Below are 21,657 nucleotides of genomic sequence, written 5' to 3' on the forward strand. Positions count from 1 at the left end.
ACATAATTGCAAAAGGGTTTTCTAATGATCAATTAGCCCTTTAAAATGATACATTTGGATTAGCTAACACTATGTGCCATTGGAACACAGGAGTGATGTTTGTTGATAATGGGCCTCTGTATATGCCTATGTAGATATTCCATAAGAAATATGCCGTTTCCAGCTACAATAGTCATTTAAAACATTAACAATGTCTATACTGTGTTATTTTAATGGACAAAAAATGTGCTTTTCTTTCAAAAACAAGGACATTTCTAAGTGACCCCAAACTTTTGAACGGTAGTGTACGCCTAAAATAACATTGTGGGACTGCGGTTGGGTTTGGGACCAGTTCTTGCGGTTGCAGGTGGGAGTCGGTGTCACGCCCTGACCTGAGATATCTCTGATTTCTTTATATTTTGGTGGATACTAGGGTGGATACTCTAGTTTTTGTACTGTCTAGGGGTTTTGTATTGTCTAGGGGTTTTGTATTGTCTAGGAGTTTTGTATTGTCTAGGAGTTTTGTATTGTCTAGGGTTTTGTAGGTCTAGGTATTTGTATGTTTATGGTGGCCTGATATGGTTCCCAATCAGAGGCAGCTGTTTATCATTGTCTCTGATTGGGGATCATATTTAAGTAGCCATTTCCCTTTGGTGTTTGTGGGTTCTTGTCTACAGTAAGTTGTCGTTGTGCACTTCAGTAGCGGCACGGTTCGGTGCAGGTGTGGGCGTGACCTCTACTGTGCACCATGACAGTGAAGCCTGTAATGTTATTGCTGTTTATTACTGTGCCATTGTGAAAAGTAGGGAATTAGCTTGGGAAACTGACAGATCAATAACGCACATTTTATATACTGACTAATACAAATCACATTGCACTGATTAAAAGGTCAGAATATCAATCTTCAATCATTTGGCTGATAGTTTCATCGTTTGATTCAGGTTTAGTTTGATTGAGGCAGAAATAATAGCTAATGTAAGCCAACTTTTAGCCAGCGCTCTCTCTAATGGTACATCAACTGGGGCGGCAGGGTAGCCTAGTGGTTAGAGCGTTGGTCTAGTAACCGGTTAGAGCGTTGGTCTAGTAACCGGAAGATTACAAGTTCAAATACCTGAGCTGACAAGGTACAAATCTGTCATTCTGCCCCTGAACAGGCAGTTAACCCACTGTTCCTAGGCCGTCATTGAAAATAAGAATTTGTTCTTAACCTCTTACCTTTACCTGGGACGCTTGCGTCCCAACTAGAGCTCTGGAAATGCAAATGCGCTACGCTAAATGCTAATAGTATTAGTTAAAACTCAAAAGTTCATTAAAATACACATGCAGGGTATCAAATTAAAGCTACACTCGTTGTGAATCCAGGCAACAAGTCAGATTTTTAAAATGCTTTTCGGCGACAGCATGAGAAGCTATTATCTGATAGCATGCACCAATACACTACAACAGAAAAGCACAGCAGGGGACGTAAACAAAATAATTAGCATTTCGGCGTTACACAAACCGCACAATAAAATAGAAAACAGTCATTACCTTTCACCATCTTCTTTGTTGGCACTCCTAGATGTCCCATAAACACTATTGGGTCTTTATTTCGATTAAATCGGGCCATATAAAGCCAAGATATCGTTATATGTAGACTGTGTGATAAACGAAAAAAACAGCGATTTCACAACGTAACGTCATTTTTAAAATTCAAAAAGTAGACGATAAACTTTCACAAAACACTTCGAAATACGTTTGTAATGCTACTTTAGGTATTAGTAAACGTTAATAAGCGATAAAAATCATCCGTAGGCGATGTACATATCATTAGCTGTCGTCTTGGAAAAAATTTCAGGAGAGAGCTCTTCCGGAATGATCTGGGCGGTGACCGGAGGTACGTCGTGCCCCTCTTTCGGTTCAACCAAGAATCAAAGAGGATTAAATTCACAAGATACTCGACAACATGGGGATGCTGTGGGAGTTGAATGCTCGGTCTTATCTAATTCGGCTCACTGTTAACAATTGCGGTAGTGGCGCAAGGATATTTATTTCCATTTTCTGTGATCAGGTTTTCCTGCGCTTTCCGATGTAACGCACGTTATGTAATAGCCACAGTCGTGATTTAACCAGTTTTAAAAACGTCCGAGGGTTTCCTATACACACATTCTAACCATATGAACGTACTATATTCCTGGCATGAGTAGCAGGGCGCTGAAATGTTGCGCGATTTTTAACAAAATGTTCAAAAAAGTAGAGGGTCGACTGAAGACTGACTTGCCTAGTTAAATAAAGGTAAAAAATAAAATAAATAAAAAACTGCCGAAAGCTTGCCAAGTTAATTTACTTCTGAAATGTGACAAAACAAAGGCTACAAAACATGTCCATACAAACATCTGCTGTTAGATAGCAATATGAGGTGGCTATTATTACTATCTGACAGATAACTAGAGGCTAAAGTTGATTAGGCTGTGATAGCTACTCACATTCACCTCAGTCGAGAGGGTATGAAACATTAGCTAACTTTACTTGCAGGTTACAATAGCTACTCAATAGCTTATTCATTCACCTATTCATTCACCTCAGTCGAGAGGGTATGAAACATTAGCTAACTTTACTTGCAGGTTACAATACTAGCTCAGCACTGCGAATAAACACTAGTTTAGCTTTTTTTCTGTTAAGTTAAACAGCAGTTACCTTGCCAGCTACATCAGTCAACTAAAGAGTAGCCAGTTTCTATTTATTTTACAAGCCGGTGAACGAGCGCAACACATACACTGAACTATGCTCAACTCTCCCGTGCTGGTGCAGCCAGCCTTCCAGAGGTTTTGCCTTCACACAGCCCGTCAGCCCGCCTACCCCACCGCTGCCTTGTTTTGTATGACATTCCAATGATAAAACTGAGGAGGACAAAAATGCAATTTCAGAATATGGGGGACATGTCCTGTCCGTTAGTCGTATTGCTTGGGGATAGAAGCTGTTCAAGAGCCTGTTGGTGTCAGAGTTGATGCACTGGTACCTCTTGCCATGCAGCAGCAAAGAAAATAGTCCATGGCTTGTGGTTGGAATCTTTGACGAGTTTCCGGGCCGTCTTTTCACACCACCTGATATAGAGGTCCTGGATGGCAGGGAGCACAGCGCTAGTGATGTACTAGGCTGTCCGCACAATCCTCTGTAGTGCCATGCAATTGAGGGCGGTGTTATTGCCATACCAAGCAGTGATGCAACCAGTCAATGTACTCTCAAGGTACAGCTGTAGAAACTTTACAGGATTTGAGGTCCCATGACAAACCTTTTCAATTCTTCTTCATGACTGTGCGTGTGTGTTTTGACAATTTTAAGTCTTTAGTGATTTGGACATTGAGGAAGTTGAAGCTGTCTACCTGCTCCCCTGACGCCCCTTCAATGTGGATGGGGGATGTTTGTGTCATGTATTGTCATGTTATGTCTTGTTCCTGTTCTTTCTCTTCTCTTCGTTTCCCCCTGCTGGTCGTATTAGGTTACCTTCTCTCCCTTTCCTTCCCCCAGCTGTCCCTCATTCTCCTCTAACTACCTCGTTTACTCTCTCCCACCTGTTCCCTCTTTTCCCTCTGATTAGGTCTCTATTTCTCTCTCTGTTTCTGCTTCTGTCTTTGTCGGATTCTCGTTTGCTTCGCCCTTGTCCCGTCCTGTCGTAATCTGCCTCTTCATTAGATGCTGCGTGTGATCAGGTACCTCTGTCCTCTACGGCCCGCGCCTACCCGGAGGGACCTGCAGTCTGTTGCCGCTAGCCCTGCTATTCGCCTCTGCTGCTAGAAGGGGACTAGTCAACCGATACATCTGAAGAGGATTTATGTTTTCCCTGTGTTTGGACATTAAAAGACTCTGTTTCTGTTAAACCGCTTTTGGGTCCTCACTCACCTGCATAACAGTTCGCCCCACCATTTCCTGTAGTCCAAGGTCAGCTCCTTGGTCTTGCTGATGTTGAGGGAGAGGTTGTTGCTCCGGCACCACACTGCACCTCACTGACCTCCTCCCTGTAGGCTGACTCATCGTTGCCGGTGATCAGGCCTACCAACTTCGTGTCGTCAGCGAACTTGATAATGGTTTTGGAGTTGTGCGTGGCCACACAGTTGTGGGTGAACAGTGGGGGCCCCTGTGTTAAGGGTCAACGTGGCGGAGTTGATGTTGCCTACCCTCACCACCTGGTGTCAGCCCGTCAGGAAGTCCAGGATCCAGTTGCAGAGGGAGGTATTCAGACCCAGAGTCCAAAGCTTGGTGCCGAGCTTGGAGGGGACAATGGTGTTGAACGCTGCGCTGTAGTCAATGAACAGCATTCTCACATAGGTATTCCTCTTATCTAGATGGGTGAGGGCAGTGTGGAGAGCAATTGAGATTGCGCCGTCTATGGATTTGTTGTGGCGGTATGCAAATTGGAGTGGGTCTAGGGTGGCTGGAATGGAGGAATTAATGTGTGCCATAACCAGCCTCTCAAAGCACTTGATTATAGAAGTGAGTGCTACAGGGTGGTATTCATTATGGCATGAAGCCTTAGAGTTATTAGGAACAGGAATGATTGTGGCCATCTTAAAACATGGGGATTACAGACTAGGACAAGGAGAGGTTGAAAATTACCATGAATATGCCTGCAAGCTGTTTTGCGCATTCTCTGAGAATGCGCCCTGGAATACTGTCGGGGCCGCGGCCTTGCAGGTGTTGACCTGATTAAAGACCCTTCTCACGTCAGCCTCGGAGAGCGAGATCACACAATCCTCTGGGTCGGTGATGGCTGGCTCAACATTGTTGTTGTCCAAATTAAATGCATTTAGTTTGTCTGGTAGAGAGGCATTGTTGGGCAGATCACGTTTGGGTCTTCCTTGCAATCCGTAATGGATTGTAGCCCCTGCCACATGCCTCCGGCGTCGGAGCCTGTGTAATATGACTTCACATTTTTCCTATATTGTCCTTTTGCTAGTTTGACTCTGCAGAAGTCATAGTGGGCCTTCTTGTATTTATTCCTGTTTTTGGCGGTCGCATAAACTATGATTGCAAAAGAGATTCATGTCACAATTGCACTGAAACTCCAATGAAGCATATGTCTTTCTGACATGTTTGATGCCTTTTTTCTGCTTAGGTTTGTCAAATGATCTCAGACACAGCCAGACACAAGCTGCTGGTGCTTTCAGGACAATGCCTTGAAGACACAGGAGAGCTGATTCTGCAGTCCGGCTCATTCTCTTTCTTCAACTTCATAGATATATTCACAGACCCAGAGGTGAGTCAAATTGAGCAAATTGTTTGCTAAACAATTACTATACAATTATAATTGTACTAATTTTACTGACCTATCAATGAGCAACCCTCATCAATACATCAGATACAATACATTTGTCATCTGTTATCTGTCATAATTGTGTTAATAAATTTATTCTGTTTGATCAAACAGTCATGATTTTTATCTCAAGTCTGGAAATATTTCTCTCTTCCCCAGATTGGTGAATTGCTCATCACTATTCACCCAGCAAACAAAGCAAGCCTAGCCCTCTACTGCCCTGAGCAAGGCGACTGGAAAAATTCAAACCTGGACAAACACAACCTACAAGATTTCATCAACATGAAGCTCAACTCACCCTTGATACTCCCAGAGATGGAAGGTCTCTCAGAGTTCACAGAATACCTGTCGGAGTCAGTAGAAATCCCATCGCCATTTGACATGTTGGAGCCACCAACCTCTGGTGGTTTCCTGAAGCTCTCAAAACCATGCTGCTACATCTTCCCTGGCGGCCGCGGCGACTCAGCCCTCTTTGCGGTGAACGGGTTCAACATGCTTATCAACGGGGGCTCTGACCGTAAGTCCTGCTTCTGGAAGCTGGTGAGACACCTAGACCGGGTAGACTCCATCCTCCTGACCCACATCGGGGATGACAACCTGCCTGGCATCAACAGCATGCTCCAGAGGAAGATGGCTGAGCTGGAGGAAGAGCAGTCCCATGGATCCCAAGCTACCGGCGACTGGGTGAAGAACCTCATATCCCCAGACATTGGAGTTGTGTTCTTGAACATTCCTGAGAATATAGGGAAGCCTGCTGAACCCAACTTCAGGGTGAGGAGAAACATTGAAGAGGTGGCACAAACTCTCCATTACCTGAGCAAGCTGAATCTGAGGCCTGAGCCTCTGCAGAGGCCAGTCGGGAACACAATCGAACCCATCATTCTGTTTCAGAAGATGGGTGTGGGGAAGCTTGAGATGTATGTGCTTAGCCCATCAAAGACCAGCAAGGACCTGCAGCACTTTATGAAGCAGTGGACAGGTAGTGAGAAAGACAAAGCCTCTGTTCTTCTGCCCAATGGAAAAGAATCAGAGCTCCCAATCTCTTACATGACCTCAATATCTTCATTGATCGTGTGGCACCCATCAAACCCTTCAGAGAAGATAGTGCGAGTTCTTTTCCCTGGAAATGCCACTCAGTATCACATTCTTGAAGGTTTGGAAAAACTAAAACACTTGGACTTTTTGAAGCAACCAGTTGTCACTCAGAAAGAGCTATCTTCGAACTTGGCTCCAGCCTTGAAGCAGGCAAAGTTGAAACATAAAACTGACAGCAAAGAGAGTCTGAAGTCAGTCTCAAGGCCATCACCAAGCAAAAGTTTCAAGAAAGAGTCAAAGGAGGAAGCTCCAGAGAAGGCAAAGACAGACTCAGAATCAGCTCGAGAAAAATTTGAGAAAAAAGAGAAACCTTTGGTGAAAAAGGAGAAAGTGAAGGCACCGGAAAAAGAAGTGAAGGCTAAAGCAGAGCCGACACATGAAACTCCAGAAAAGAAGAAGCCTGAAATTAAACCAAAAGCTCTTAAGGAGAAGATTATCAAGAAAGAACCCAGGAAGTCTGTAGAAAAGAAAAATGATGAAAAGGAGGTAAAGAAAGAAGTAGCGAAGGAAGATGAGAAGCTAACATCTAAAAAGGAGGAAACACCCAAAAAGGAACAGAAGGTAAACAAAGAAGAGGTAAAGAAAGACATTTTAAAGAAAGACAAAGATTTCAGGAGAGATTCCCCAATGAAGGTAAGGAAGGAAGAGAAAAAGGAGCAAAAGAAAGAAGATCTAAAGAAAGACATAAAGAAGCCATCCAAGGATGTAAAAAATGCTTCATCTGCATTAGGTGAAGGGAAAAAACTTGCACCAAAACCAAAACCTCTGAAAAAAGATGACACTATAAAGAAAGACTTTGGAAGCCCTTTTAATTCCAAGGGGAAACCAAAAGTCACCAAGAAGGACACCAAAGCCACAGATGCTAAATCTGCTGCTGCAGGAGCTGCAGCTGTCACAGCAGGAGTGGTAGCTGCCACTTGTGCTGCGGAGGTCCTTGAGACAGAAAGAGCCACAATGTCTTCTCCAGAGGACCTCACCAAGGACTTTGAGGAGCTCAAAGAAGAGGAGATCGTTCAGGAGGAAGCGCCGGTGGTGGTCCACAGAGAGGCCATCCTGCACTCTAAGGAGTCTCCTGAAGCAGAAGAGTCTCTGGATGAGGGGATCACAACCACTGAGCATGAAGGAGAAAGCAGGGAGACCCCAGAGGAACAGGAGCATAAAGGCAAGTTGAGTGGCAGCGGCAGTGAGAAGTTTGAAGATGAGGGAACTGGGCTAGATTATGAAAAGAAGGGAGAGACAGAAGAGGTCCATGAGCCAATGAGAAGGGAAATGGACAAGCATATACATGCTGAGGATAGTGAAGACAAGGACTCTGAGGATGAGAGTGCGGATGCAGACCAATATATAAGAGATCATAACAGAAATGAAAGAGAAGTACAGAAGCTAGGTCTGTCTGTAACACACCCTCACATAACATCTGAGCCTCTCTCTCCGGCTGCATCTATTCACGATGAGACCCTTCCAGCTGGCTCCGACGACGACGAAGTAGCCTCAGATGATGAGAACCGAGACGAGGCATACACTGCTACATCTGGCCACACCCAGTCAACTATTGAGATCTCCAGTGTGCCTACTCCAATGGATGAAATGTCCACTCCAAGGGACATTATGAGTGATGAAACCACTAACGATGAGACAGAGGATTCTCCCTCTCAGGACATGGCCAGGTTTGGAGGAACCACGTTAGGAGACTTTGAGAGGAAGAGGCTGTCTCCGCTACAGGACGGCCCAGAGTCAGACCATTCAAAGAGTAATGCCACTGAAGGCAGGGACTACCACGCTTCTGCGTCCACAATATCTCCACCATCTTCACTGGAAGAGGACAAAGAGGAAGGATTCAAGTCAGACAAATTTGGTCTTGATTCGGCAAGACTCAGCTCTGCACTCTCCACTACTTCTCCTCTCATACGCTCCCCTTCAGCTCCCAAAGGAACCTTTGACTCATACCCCTCTGGATTCGCTGTACCAATTGAGCTGTGCACAACACTTTCAGGATCATCAAAGGCAGCAGCAGGGTCTTCCACCAGCCCCGATGACAAGACATTGGAAGGAACCACCTCACCTCATTCCTCTGGTCACACACCTTACTTTCAGTCTCCTGTGGATGAGAAGTATGGCTCTATACCACCTGCAAATGACCATGGTCCTGTAATCATAGAAGTTACGGGTGACAAAGAGGATTCCATCAGGGTCAGCCCCATGGATGACCCAATTCCAGACCACACCTCACCTGTAGAGAAGGTGCTCTCCCCAATGAAGAGCCCACCACCAGTAAGAGGAAAGACACACTTTGATTTAGATCAAATGTTAACAATACACTTGAGTCAAGATGAGAAGAAAAATGGAGCTAGAGACAGTAACTCAGTCTCATCCACAAACCCCTTCGCAGGTTTCAAAGAGGAGAGTAAAATGTCGATCTCAGAGGGAACCACGTCTGATAAATCGGGCAGCCCTGTTGATGAGGCTGTAGCAGAGGACACTTTTTCACACGTCGCCTCGGCTTCCACCACCTCACTGGCCACCAGCTCATTCCCAGAGCCTATGACAGATGACGTTTCCCCTGCTCTCCATGCTGAAGCCGGCTCCCCTCAATCAACAGAGGTGGAGGACTCCTTGTCTGTCTCTGTGGTTCAGACTCCAACCCCCTTCCAGGAGGCAGAGATCTCTCCCAAGGGGGACAGCCCCAGGCCCATGTCAATCTCTCCAGACATCTCACCAAAGACGGCCAAATCAAAGACACCAGTACAGGAGCCCAAATCCCCAGAACATTCGACCATGTCACTTGGTCAGGAGTCCCCTGACCACTCATTAGCCCTGGACTTCAACAAACAGTCTCCAGAGCACACCTGTGCAGGCAGCTTGCGCGCCACGGAGAATGGGCCGACAGAGGTGGACTACAGCCCGTCAGAGGACAATGATTTGAGACCCGCTGAGCAGTGCCCACCCACTATGGACAAGCCTATGCTCTTCAAAGAGAATGACTCAAGTCACGCCACCTCTGTGTCCCCTTCAGATGCATCCCAATCCACCCCCTCGACCACTACACCTTGTCAGATGAGGGAAATGTCACCTGTCTTAGCCCAGCAGATGGATAAATCCCCTGCCATCCCCTCTTCATCCTCCTATGCTTGCTTCACACAGAAAACAGAGATGTCTCTGGGAGCAGAAACTAATCCCTTCAAATGTAGAGATTCCAAATCCCCTGTCAGTCCCAAGGTTCCCTCCCCATCCTACCTTCCACTCTCCTCAAACCTCTCTGACTATCAGAAGTGTGCAGGTGGCTCCAAGGATCCAGACTCCTCCAAGAAGAGCCCTTCTTCTGGTTCCAGAACAGATGTTGACCTATGCTTGGTGACTTCCTGTGAATACCGACACCCTAAGACAGAGCTGTCCCCCTCCTTCATAAACCCCAGTCCTCTGGAGTACTTCATGAATGAGGAGAACCCTCTGGAGGAAGAGAAGCCCCTGGCTAAGTCAGATGGAGGACCTCCACCCCCCAGCAGTAAACTACACGCTAAGCAATGTGAAGAGACTCCACCAACCTCCATCAGTGAATCTGCCCCGTCCCAGACAGATTCGGATGTTCCCCCTGGGACTGAGGAGTGCCCTTCAATTACAGCAGATGCAAACATAGACTCTGAGGATGATTCTGAGACACTTCCCACTGACAGAACCCTAACGTACAGACACGCAGATCCTCCTCCAGTGGCCCCCAGGGACTCTGCTCCGTCTCCAGCCCACCCAGATGTCACCATGGTGGATCCGGAGGCTGACAAGCCACCCCCTGACGACAACAACCAGACCAAGGACAAGGACTCAAAGGCAGAGGGAGCTGAGAAAGCTAAGAAGAAGAAGCTCACCAAGACTAAGTCCTCCTCTCCGGCCAGAAAGACTGGGCTCTCAAAAGTAAAGGATTCAAAAGTAATAGCCTCTCCCAAAAAGAGTGCAGGAGAAGGGAAAGATGCCAAAAATGCCACCAATACCTCTGCGTCAAGGGGTGCGAAAAGTGCCACATCAGGTAAGACCTGGTACTCATCACTCATCTTTTCATACTTGCTCATGTGTTTAGATCCGTTGCTTCTTTTTCTGATTGAAAAAAAACAAGTTTAAGGTTTAATTAAGCTCTGTTTGCCTCGGTATAGTTTCACATTTCTTTCATCCATGATGTACGTTGATTTTCTAACATCTCTGTCTCAGGTTCAGGTAGTGGAAAGGCGGCAGCGGCAATGCCCGTACCCAACTGCCCTCCCACATACATGGACCTGGTTTACATCCCAAACCACTGCAGCGACAAGAATGTGGATGCAGAGTTCTTCAAATGGGTCAGGTCCTCCTACTATGTAGTCAGTGGCAATGACCAGACGGCCCGGGAGCCCAGCAAAGCTGTCCTGGACTCACTGCTGGAGGGCAAAGCCACGTGGGGAAACAACATGCAGGTACAGGGAGACAGTCAAAATCTATCGGAATTAACTGTGCTATAATGCCATAGTATCAGAAAGATAGAGACGATAGACAGGGCTTAAAAAGTGTACATAGAGGAAAAATAATATATACCTGTATATATTTGCCTTTTAGAGCGGAACCAAACAAAGAGTTTTGAGTTTTAGAAAAAAAAAAAAACTAACCTCCTTTCCCTGTTGGCAGGTGACCCTGATCCCGACCCATGACTCAGAGGTGATGAGGGAGTGGTACCAGGAGACTCACGAGAAGCAGCAGGACCTGAACATAATGGTGCTGGCCTCCAGCTCCACCGTGGTCATGCAGGATGAGTCCTTCCCCGCCTGCAAGATAGAGCTGTGAACCTGATCCCGGGCCTCGTTCCGTTCCAAATTATGCGTCTCTTCTTCCCTTCATTTCTCCCTTCACTGGAGTGTGCACTCCATTGACATTCCAAGAGGCACTTTCAGAGTGAGGGGACTGATGGAGGGAAGGGGTCGTAGTAATTTAGATTGGAACAACCCTCTGGACTCTCCTGATCAAAGGATCTGGTAACCGAGAGATCTAGTGATCAAGTGGATCATGTTGTTAGTGGTATCTTTGAGTTGGGGTGAGGGATGACATAGACATTGAGTATAAACCATGTAAACACGTCATTTAAACAAAGCCTCTTTGACAACATTAGCTTACATTACAATTATGTTTGAGTTTGAAATGACAATCGCAAATGTAATTGTCCACAATACTCAAACAAACTATCTCACACAAGTTAGCATCAGCTTTGTGGAACACTTTCAATAAGGAATGATGTTATAATAATATCCGGTATGCATGAAATATAAGACCTAAACCAGTGTGGAGAACATGAAGAGAAGGTCCCATCGTATATATTGGTGCTCTTGACGTAGATTTATTTATTCAGAAAACTCTCTTTCCCATGAGCACCAATTATATATGTATCAAGTAACATATAGATAGAAGAATCCATGAGAATACACTTGTTCATACTGGGGAAAAATAGATCTGACAATAATAAAAAATAGATATGATGAAATTAATTTATCCTCAAGGTTGGGACTACCAATTTAAAAGTCAAAATTATTCTGGTACATGCTGACAACTTAGATATTGGGTGTGATAGTTTAATAGGTCATCAAGCAGTCTTAATCCACTGATTACATCTCTGTCCATAAAAATAACTAATATATAAGATTGATTTAACCCAGCTGCGTACACCAAAGGATCGAGGAGAACTCATTTAAGTTATTGCCTTAGGAAGTGAATTGAATGTAAAAGATTGATGCACTGAGGACAAATAGAAGGCAGCATAAACTTAAAATAAAATAAAACGAGTTTGTCCCCAACTATCAGATATCTGTCTCTATCTGTATAGAGCTAGTTTCGTTTGACACTGCAGTGACGGAGTATGAAGAAATACATAGACCAAGTTCAAGTTCAACTGCACTGACGGGCCTGTGGATCATGTTAACTGTCTTATTCCATTGCGACTATTTTGAGAACAATACAATTCTAGTAAAGATGTATCCATTCATTGTGTATCCATTCTGTTTGCGCCAAATATTGTTGATTGTTTTGCCCATTAGTTAATAATGGGCGCCATGATTTTAAACATTTTATCTCAGTGTTTTTAAAAGTTGTTATTTATTCATTTTAAACGTATACAATTCAGTATAAAAATAATGACCTTCTTGCGGGAGAATTGTTTAATGCAAGGTCAAACGTGCATTACAAATAAGTAGAACTTGTTGGCCAAATGTCAAATATGTTTCTTGACCAATTGAATTTGAAAAACACTGTTTCAAAATGATATCTGTAACGTTCAGAAAGATTCAGAAATGGTCTGCTAACGTTTGTGTTGTACTGATTTCAATAGAACTCTATGTACTGTACTCTCCTGCTCAGTCCGTCCTGCAGCCTTTTGTGTCAACCACAAATGGAGCCCTAGCGACTGCTTGAATGTGCCACAATATGTTCCGGCTTTCCTAAGCTTAGAATTTTTATTTTTTTTATTTTTTAACACTGTACTATAATTATATATAGCTTTGTGGCAGGGTGACTGGCCGAAAGAAATGTGCATGAATAATGTAAAATATACCAAGTATTTTTTGTCTTTTTAAGGATGGGGAAATATGCCCTTAACTGCCAAAAGAACAATGCAAGGCTGTGCTAATTAATATAAGACATACCCCACTGGGAACAGACGTCGGTTCAACGTCTTTTGATTTACATTTGGATTAGTCGTCAAACTATTGTGAATTCAACATGAAATCAACAAAAAGTGTTGACATGATTAGATTTAGATTCAAAGTTGGGTGTAAAAAATAGTCAATTCGCTTATGTTGATTACTTTTTGCAAATCCAATCAGTTTTTCACATTGATTCAACGTCATCACATTGAATTTAATTTTTGAAATGTTGTGGAAACAATGTTGATTCAACCAGTTTTTGCCCAGTGGGAGGTACATTAATAGTTGGTTGTCTTTGAGGTGTTGCCTGCTACGCCATTACGGCATGGAGTGAAAAGTGAAACGAGCGGCCCCATCCTTTGACTATGTTGGCCGTTTTAAGGTCTTTAAATCTGCTCCATCATAGTCCATGGCCCTGTAGCTACTCAAAGAGGACGTATAGAACCTCGGCCAACCACAGGTCTGTAGAAAAAAGTGGTCAGATGCCTTGTGATGGAATATGGCAGTACCTCTGCCAAAATCGCTATGAGTCAGGTAAAGCGCTGTATAGATACGCCTTGAGAAGAGTAGAACACGGGGCAGAGTGACTGTTTTGGGTGTGAGTTCCAGGTGTGAAAGACAAAAAAACTTTAAAAGCCAGGACAAATAATAAGAAATGTAGCGCGAAGCCATGAACAGAACAATAGAAAACTCCAACCGCACACGTCAACCACAAATGACCGTGCCTATTTGGATGCCATGAACATACAACCATCCTTTACTCAGAACAAACGGTCACTGTTAGGTGAAAACTCACAACGTAGACAAATTAGTACAGTCAACCAACCAGAGGCAGGGACTTAGTTACTGTCTCCATGGCAACACAATTATCCAGTTGTCCTGTACAGCTCTGCAACAGGAACTTTTAACCATAAACATAACCATTCTGCCGTTCAACTACAAACTATAGTGACCGACCGACCACGCACACCACTCTTTCTTGACCTTTCCTCACGCTACTGCTTTATTGTATTCCTTGCTTTCTATAATCCCTGTAATCTCTCTATCTTTCTCTCTTTTGGATGATTGTTAATACTGTCTGCAGCCTTGTGATATAAAATTGTCTCGTGATCTCTGCATCTTCCCTCTCGTTTTCCAAACTCATACCTAATGTAGCGGTTAGTTTCAAGTGAAAGTATTACTTAGTGCTTTTCTGATATTTGCGTGCAGTATCTCCTCTCCCCTCCTATAGGACATTTGATGTAAAGGGCACAACTATTAAAAAGGAAACCTACAAAAAGAACCGCAATAAACTCATGTTGTGGAGAATCATGAATGTGTGTCTTGGTGTCCTTCTTTCCTGAATGAATGTACAGTATCAGTCAAAAGTTTGGACACACCTACTCCTTCAAGGGTTTTTCTTTCTTTTTTACTCATTTCTACATTGTAGAATAATAGTGAGGAACAGAGAGAAGGGAGGAGAGATGGAGATGAGGGAGGAGAGATTGAAGGCCCAGGAAGTCAACCTGTTTGTCACACTGGTTATAACCACTGGGATGGATATGGGTGCTAGTCTAGTCTAGGCTGCAGCCCGCCTTGAGACACACATTGTCCCGTGAGGAACATGTTGTGCAGAGTTTTAGGCAATGAGGGTGTGAGAAGCATGATAATGTAATAATTTAACTTCAGCTGAAAATGTAAACAAAACTGAATAAGGTAAAACAAGCCATCAACAATCGATATTATTGAAACTGATGGAACAAATAATCAACTAACCGTTACGATAAACTAGACTATGGGCATTGCACTCGCAGGTGGTCTATAGAGTTTTTAAGGTGCCCTTTCCCATGGCAGCATCATTAACGTCTGTCTGTTTGGGCCACAAGAACACATGTTCAGTTTGGAACAGGTTGGAACAGAGGCTTAATGAGCTAGTTATACAGGGGAAGGTTATCACTGTAACCCCTCCAGATTGACACAACCACGCACTCACGCTCACAAGAACACACCCATACACTCGTAACTCCTCCAGACGACATGAATTACTCATAAGTGCTGATGGGGAATTCCCCTAATTAACTGTGTCCAGCCCAGTAGCCATATGGGGTCATTCTGAGTGCAAACATTGTGACTCGCTATCTATTCTGAAAAATAAAATAAAACTCAACATGCAACAATTTCAAAGATTTGGCTAAGTTACAGTTCATATAAGGAAATCAGTCAACTGAAATAAATAAATTAGTCCCTAATCATTGGATTTCAAATTACTGGGCAGATGGGTGGGCCTAGGAGGGCATAGGCCCACCCACTTGGGAGCCTGGCTCAGCCAATCATAATGAGTTTTCACCCCACAATAGGGCTTTATTACAGACAAAAATACTCCTCAGCCCCTCCCCTCACTGACGATCCTGCAGGTGAAGAAGCTGGAAGATGTGTGAAGAAAATGTGGAGGTCCTGGGCTGGAGTGGTTACATGTGGTCTGCGGTTGTGAGGCCGGTTGGACGTACTGCCAAATTCTCTAAAACGACGTTGGCGGCCACTTATGGTAGAGAAATTAACGTTAAATTATCTGGCAACAGCTTTGGTGGACATTCCTACAGTCAGCATGCCAATTGCATGCTCCCTCAAAACTTGAGACATCTTTGGTATTGTGTTGTGACAAAACTGCACATTTTAGAGTGGCCTTTTATTGTCCCCGCACAAGGTGCACCTGTGTAATGATCATGCCGTTTAACCAGCTTATTGATATGCCACACCTGTCAGGTGGATTATCTTTACAAAAGATCAAATGCTCACTAACAGGGATGTAAACAGAGAGCGAGTCAGAGAGAGCGATTCGGTGGCCCATGCCAACCGTTTCAACCAGGACATTTATTTATTAATGATGATGGCACAGGCCCACCCCGGGGCACTTTCCAGCGCCCAGACGAAGAGCACACAGGGACAAATCAAAGAACAGTCCGTCGTTAGTGGAATAACTTGGCAGAGTCAGAGGAAAAAGTCTGGGTTGCAAACTAGACCCATTGTATAAGCTATGTGAATTGGTCAGCTGGTTGTGTCTGTCCACTTTAAAAGCCACTACAAACCTGCAATATGTCTGAATGACTGTAACTGATGTTTGCATTTAAGATAATTATTATTCTCCAAAATGAAGACAGATTATTAAATGAGATCCAAGAAATCTAATTTTTCAAACCATCAGGTAGAAGGAAAGATAAGAACAGAGCTTTTTTAAGGTCTAGGAGACCTTACAAAAAGTACATACTGTATCAGAGACTCAGGCTCCACAATGTCACAGATAATCCAGCAAGGGATGTAAACCAGCCAGGATGTGGGAGGAGAGGACTAGCAACACAGAGGATGGGGCAGTCAGAGTGTCAGAAGAATGTGTCTAGTCAAGGACATTCACCAAGGCCACACTGTCTATTAATGTGTGTGGGAGAGAGAGAAGGAGAGTTCAGACAGAAAGAAAGAAAGGGAGAGGGGAGACAGAGAGCGAGAGGAAGAGGAAGAGAGAGAGATGCAGAGAGAAAGAGGGAGAGACCGAAAGACAGAGATGCAGAGAGAGAGACCGACCGACCAACCGACTGTTAACACAGTGTTCTTGACTTCTTTCTTATGTCATTCTCATTGGCACCAAATGTTTTTTTTATTATTATAAGGGATAGAATGCGGTCAGACGATCAGATAATTGGCATATACATTACTGTTACTGAATTTCCATGTGGGCGAGGATATGGGACATTTTTATCAAAACCTATTAACTAGGGAAGAGGAATTTATAACTGAATTTTTCATAACATAGTTACAGCAAATCTCCTTATTGTATGGGACACTTTTAAATGTGCCTTTAGAGGCCATACAATTCAATACTCATCTCTAAAACAAAATCAATTTAGGTCAAAAGAGTCCATACTAACAAGGTAGAAGGTCTAACAAAACAGATAGATAGCAATAAAAACTGTACCATAGAGGCTAAGAATAAGTTACAGGAAAAACAAAAAGAAATGGAGGAACTTATTCAAAAAAGATAAAGTGTAATATGTTATAAAAAAAGGAAGCAAACTGAATGGAATATGGGGAAAAATGCACCAAAATATTTCTGTATCTTCATCATAGAAATGCTACCAAAAAGAATTTACTGAAACTTGTTACAAATGACGGAGGCACCCACAATTCACCAAATTATATTTTGAAAGAGGAAGCAAAGTACTTTAAACCTATGAGCTTCTATGTGGCACTGCGTCTCAGTTTTAGAGGTGTCACTACAGACCGTGGTTCAATTCCAGCCTGTATCACAACTGGCTGTGATTGGGAGTCCCATAGGGCGGCGCACAAATGGCCCAGCATCGTCCTTGTTAGGGTTTGGCTGGGGTAGGCCGTCATTGTAAATAAGAATTTGTTCTTACGTGACTTGCCTAGATAAATAAATAAAATATCCTCTAACCAAAGCTAATTGTATGGATTTTCTATTAATAATGTAAAATTAACAGCCATACAGAAAGACTCATGTGAAGGAGAAATTACAGAGGAGGAAATTCTTGATACAATTTAAGCCTTTAAGTCCGAGAAAACTCTGGGGCTGGATGGCATAACAGTTGAGGCGTACCTAACCTTTTTTGACATACACATAGGACCGTTATTAGCATGTTTTAACCACTCCTATGTAAAAGGTAGATTATCAGAAACTCAACAAGGAGGTCTGATTTAATTATTACTGAAACTTTCCAAGTGGGAAATATAAAAAACCAGTCCATGAAAAAATTGGAGGCCCCTTACATTTCAATGTTGAGCAAAACGTATAGCACATAAAAATTAAAAGGTATTGTCGGACATTATTCATTCTAATCAGACAGTTATTTTTACATGGACCATACATTGGAGATAATATAAGGCTGGTAAGTACTGGTAACAATAGAACACAATGAAAAATCTAGGAAACCAGGCCTGCTATTCATAGCTGACTTTGAAAAGGCTTTGATAAATTACAACTGGAGTTTATATATAAATGCCTGGAGCATTTCAATTTTGGAGAATCTCTTACAAAATGTGTTAAAATCATGGTGTAAAATAGTAAATAATAGCTACTTCTCAGAAAGTTTTAAACTGTCAAGAGGAGTAAAACTAGGTTGTCCACTATCGGCATATCTAATTATTATGGCCATCAAAATGTTAGCTATTAAAATCAGATCCAACAATAATAGCAGGGCTTCAAAAAGAGAGACTGGGGAAAAGCAGAAGCTGAGACAAAACGCTGGTTGACTTGACAAACAAGACGAACTGGCAACAGACAAACAGAGAACACAAGTACCCAGGGGATAATGGAGAAGATGAGCGACACCAGGAGGGGGTGGAGACAAGCACAGGGACAGGTGAAACAGATCAGGATGTGACATCTACAGCCTCATAGAGGATCTAGATAATGTCTCTAAACTCTCTGGATTATGACAAAATGATGACGTGTACTATATTATGTATTGGATCACTAAAAATACAACTTTTACATTATTGTGTAGTTTACCAATAAAATGTTCCTGATGATGATGTGGATATACTTGGTATACATATCCCGAACTAAAGAAATTATCTCACTCCAATACATTTTAATAGAAAGTTAGCAAACACAGATAAGATCTTGCTACCATGGAAAGCATAATACCTTTCTATTTGTGGAAAAATCACATGCCTATTTATAAGATGAATATGAATTTGGAGGGCAGAAATTATTAAATATAAAAGCATTAGACCTCTCCCTAAAGGCTTCAGTCATACAAAAGTTATACTTAAATCCGAACTGGTCTTCTAACAAATTAGTAAGAACGTCTCACTCTATGTTCAAGAATGGCCTTTTTCCCTTTATTCAGATCACAAGCTCTCACTTTCAGTTATTTGAAAAGGAAATGATCTCCCAAATATCGCTATTTTTAAAACAAGCCATAGGAAGTTGGTTGCAATTTCAATATAATCCACCAGAAAAGACAGAACAAATAATACAACAAATATTGTGTTTAAACTCAAAAACACTAATTGACAATAAATAAATAAAATATTAAAAAATAATCTTCGTAAATGATATTAAAAATAGGACTGTTGGAGTTATGTCACACATGCAGCTAACAAAAACATATGGACATACAGTATCTGCTCTACCCAAAATTCCAACCAACTAATTGCAGCATTTACCGCAAAAAATGGAAGAGGAAAGTAGAAAGGGGCAAAGGTAAGGATCTTGTCTTTCGGCCCTATATTAGAGACCATAATTAGTTAAAGAAAATTGTGATAAATCCAAAAGTATACCAGTTTCATTTAAGGACCAAATTGACAGCCATGCCATAAAGATTGCAAAATAGTTGGGAAGGGATTTTTGACGTACCGATTGATATGCAAAAAACGTACAACATTCCCAGCTCTGCAAATTTTGCTGCAAAGCGACAGAATCATTAGATAACTTGTTCTGGTACTGTCCATACTGTATGTAGCTTGTTTTTGGTCACAGGTCCAGGAATGGCTGAAGAACTGCAATATTTACCTGGACCTAACCCTGCAGATAGCACTACTGGGTGATCTGAAAATGTCATTGATCAATAGTATAATAATACTTTGAGCAAAAAAGCTTCCCCTTCACCCAAATCCAGATCGCAGATGTTCTGAAAGAGCTGTAAAACCTGGATCCGTACAAATCATCTGGGCTAGACAATCTGGACCCTCTCTTTCTAAAATTATCCATCGCCATTGTTGCAACCCCTATTACCAGTCTGTTCAACCTCTCTTTCATTTTGTCCGAGATCCCTAAAGATTGGAAAGCTGCTGCGGTCATCCCCCTCTTCAAAGGGGGTGACACTAGACCCAAACTGTTACAGACCTATATCCATCCTGCCCTGCCTTTCTAATGTCTTTGAAAACCAAGTTAATAAACAGATCACTGACCATTTTGAATCCCACCGTACCTTCTCTGCTGTGCAATCCGGTTTCCGAGCTGGTCATGGGTGCACCTCAGCCATGCTCAGGGTACTAAACAATATCATAACCGCCATCGATAAAAGACAGTACTGTGCAGCCGTCTTCATCGACCTGGCCAAGGCTTTCGACTCTGTCAATCACCGTATTCTTATCGGCAGACTCAATAGCCTTGGTTTCTCAAATGACTGCCTCACCTGGTTCACCAACTACTTCAAAGTTAGAGTTCAGTGTGCAAAATTGGAGGGCCTGTTGTCCGGACCTCTGGCAGTCTCTATGGGGGTACCACAGGGTTCAATTCTCTGGTCAACTCTTTTCTCTGTATATATCAACGATGTCGCTCTTGCTGCGGGTGATTCCCTGATCCAACTCTATGCAGACGACACCATTCTGTATACATCTGGCCCTTCTTTGGACGCTGTGTTAACTAACCTCCAAATGAACTTCAATGCCATACAACACTCCTTCTGTGGCCTCCAACTGCTCTTAAACGCTAGCAAAACCAAATGCATGCTTTTCAACCGATCGCTGCCCACACCCGCCCCACCCATCTAGCATCACTACCCTGGACGGTTCTGAGCTAGAATACGTGGACAACTACAAATACCTATGTGTCTGGCTAGACTGTAAACTCTCCTCCAAGACTCATTTCAAACATCTCCAATCCAAAATCAAATCTAGACTCGGCTTTCTATTTCGCAACAAAGCCTCCTTCACTCACGCCGTCAAACTTACCCTCGTAAAACTGATTATCCTAACGATCCTCGAATTCGGTGATGTCATCTACAAAATAGCTTCCAATACTCTACTCAGCAAATTGGATGCAGTCTATCACAGTCCCGTCCATTTTTTTTACCAAAGCTCCTAATACCACCGACCACTGCGGCTTGTATGCTCTTGTCGTGTATTTGGCTATACCGGATTAAGTGATATGACATGCTATTCTATAAAAATCATTTCTCTGTGATTAATATTACCTGATTAAGCTAATCAGGTAGATAATTAACAAAAAAGTCTGGCCACCACGAAATAATGTTTATAGAGCTGTTATCTTCCCAAATAAACTCTTAAAGACCTAGTAATATTTACATCAATAACAGTCCATATTAATCGTCACCTTATTTCAGTCTCATCTGAAAGTTGTAAATTCTTGGTTATCTTCACGAACTCTGGCTAACAAGGTAAATCAGCAATACAAACTTTGGTTTAATTATTTATTTACTAAATAACTAAATAATCACACAGAATTACATAAACACAGAATGGATAGTATGTCATACAGAAAATGTCCCTGGTGGACGGAGCCGACATGACGGCTGGTTACACAAAGGAAGGGGGGTTGGGTTTCAGTGAAAGAGTGGGAAGACTGAGGAACAAAGGGAGAAGCTATACTATCATAAATACAGTATCTTATGCATTCTAAATTACTGCCCATTTGAAAAAGGAGAATGGAATAAATATTTACTCTGAGCTGTGCTTCGGTAGGTTGGTCGTAGATGGTGGCCTTGTAGCCCAACAGAGATCTTCCTTGTCCTTTGAAGAGTGTCTATGGTGGTAAACTGGATACTTGATAGTATTGTGTTGTTTGTTAGAACAGATCCTTTGTCCGTCCTTTCCTAGCCCACGTTTACAGCTAGATACCCTAGGAGGTATCACTTCTTTAGTGAATAAGAGTTCAAAGTTCACACGAAGTTGCCATCCTTTAAGCTCATG

General features: G+C 42.8%; 1 protein-coding gene across 1 annotated transcript in view; it reads left to right on the forward strand.

Moving 5' to 3' along the window:
* LOC115101078 (microtubule-associated protein 1B-like) overlaps nt 1-14,317 on the forward strand; it is a 65,484-nt gene extending 51,167 nt beyond the window's left edge. Inside the window, exons 4-7 of the mRNA XM_029620260.2 lie at nt 5,072-5,212; nt 5,429-10,382; nt 10,562-10,800; nt 11,009-14,317. Of these exons, the coding sequence (XP_029476120.1) occupies nt 5,072-5,212; nt 5,429-10,382; nt 10,562-10,800; nt 11,009-11,164 (5,490 nt within the window). The 3' untranslated portion in view covers nt 11,165-14,317. The remainder of the gene's footprint in view (nt 1-5,071; nt 5,213-5,428; nt 10,383-10,561; nt 10,801-11,008) is intronic.
* Nucleotides 14,318-21,657: the final 7,340 nt, after the last annotated feature.

Source organism: Oncorhynchus nerka, linkage group LG19 (assembly GCF_034236695.1).
Source record: "Oncorhynchus nerka isolate Pitt River linkage group LG19, Oner_Uvic_2.0, whole genome shotgun sequence".
Taxonomy (NCBI): Eukaryota; Metazoa; Chordata; class Actinopteri; order Salmoniformes; family Salmonidae; genus Oncorhynchus; species Oncorhynchus nerka.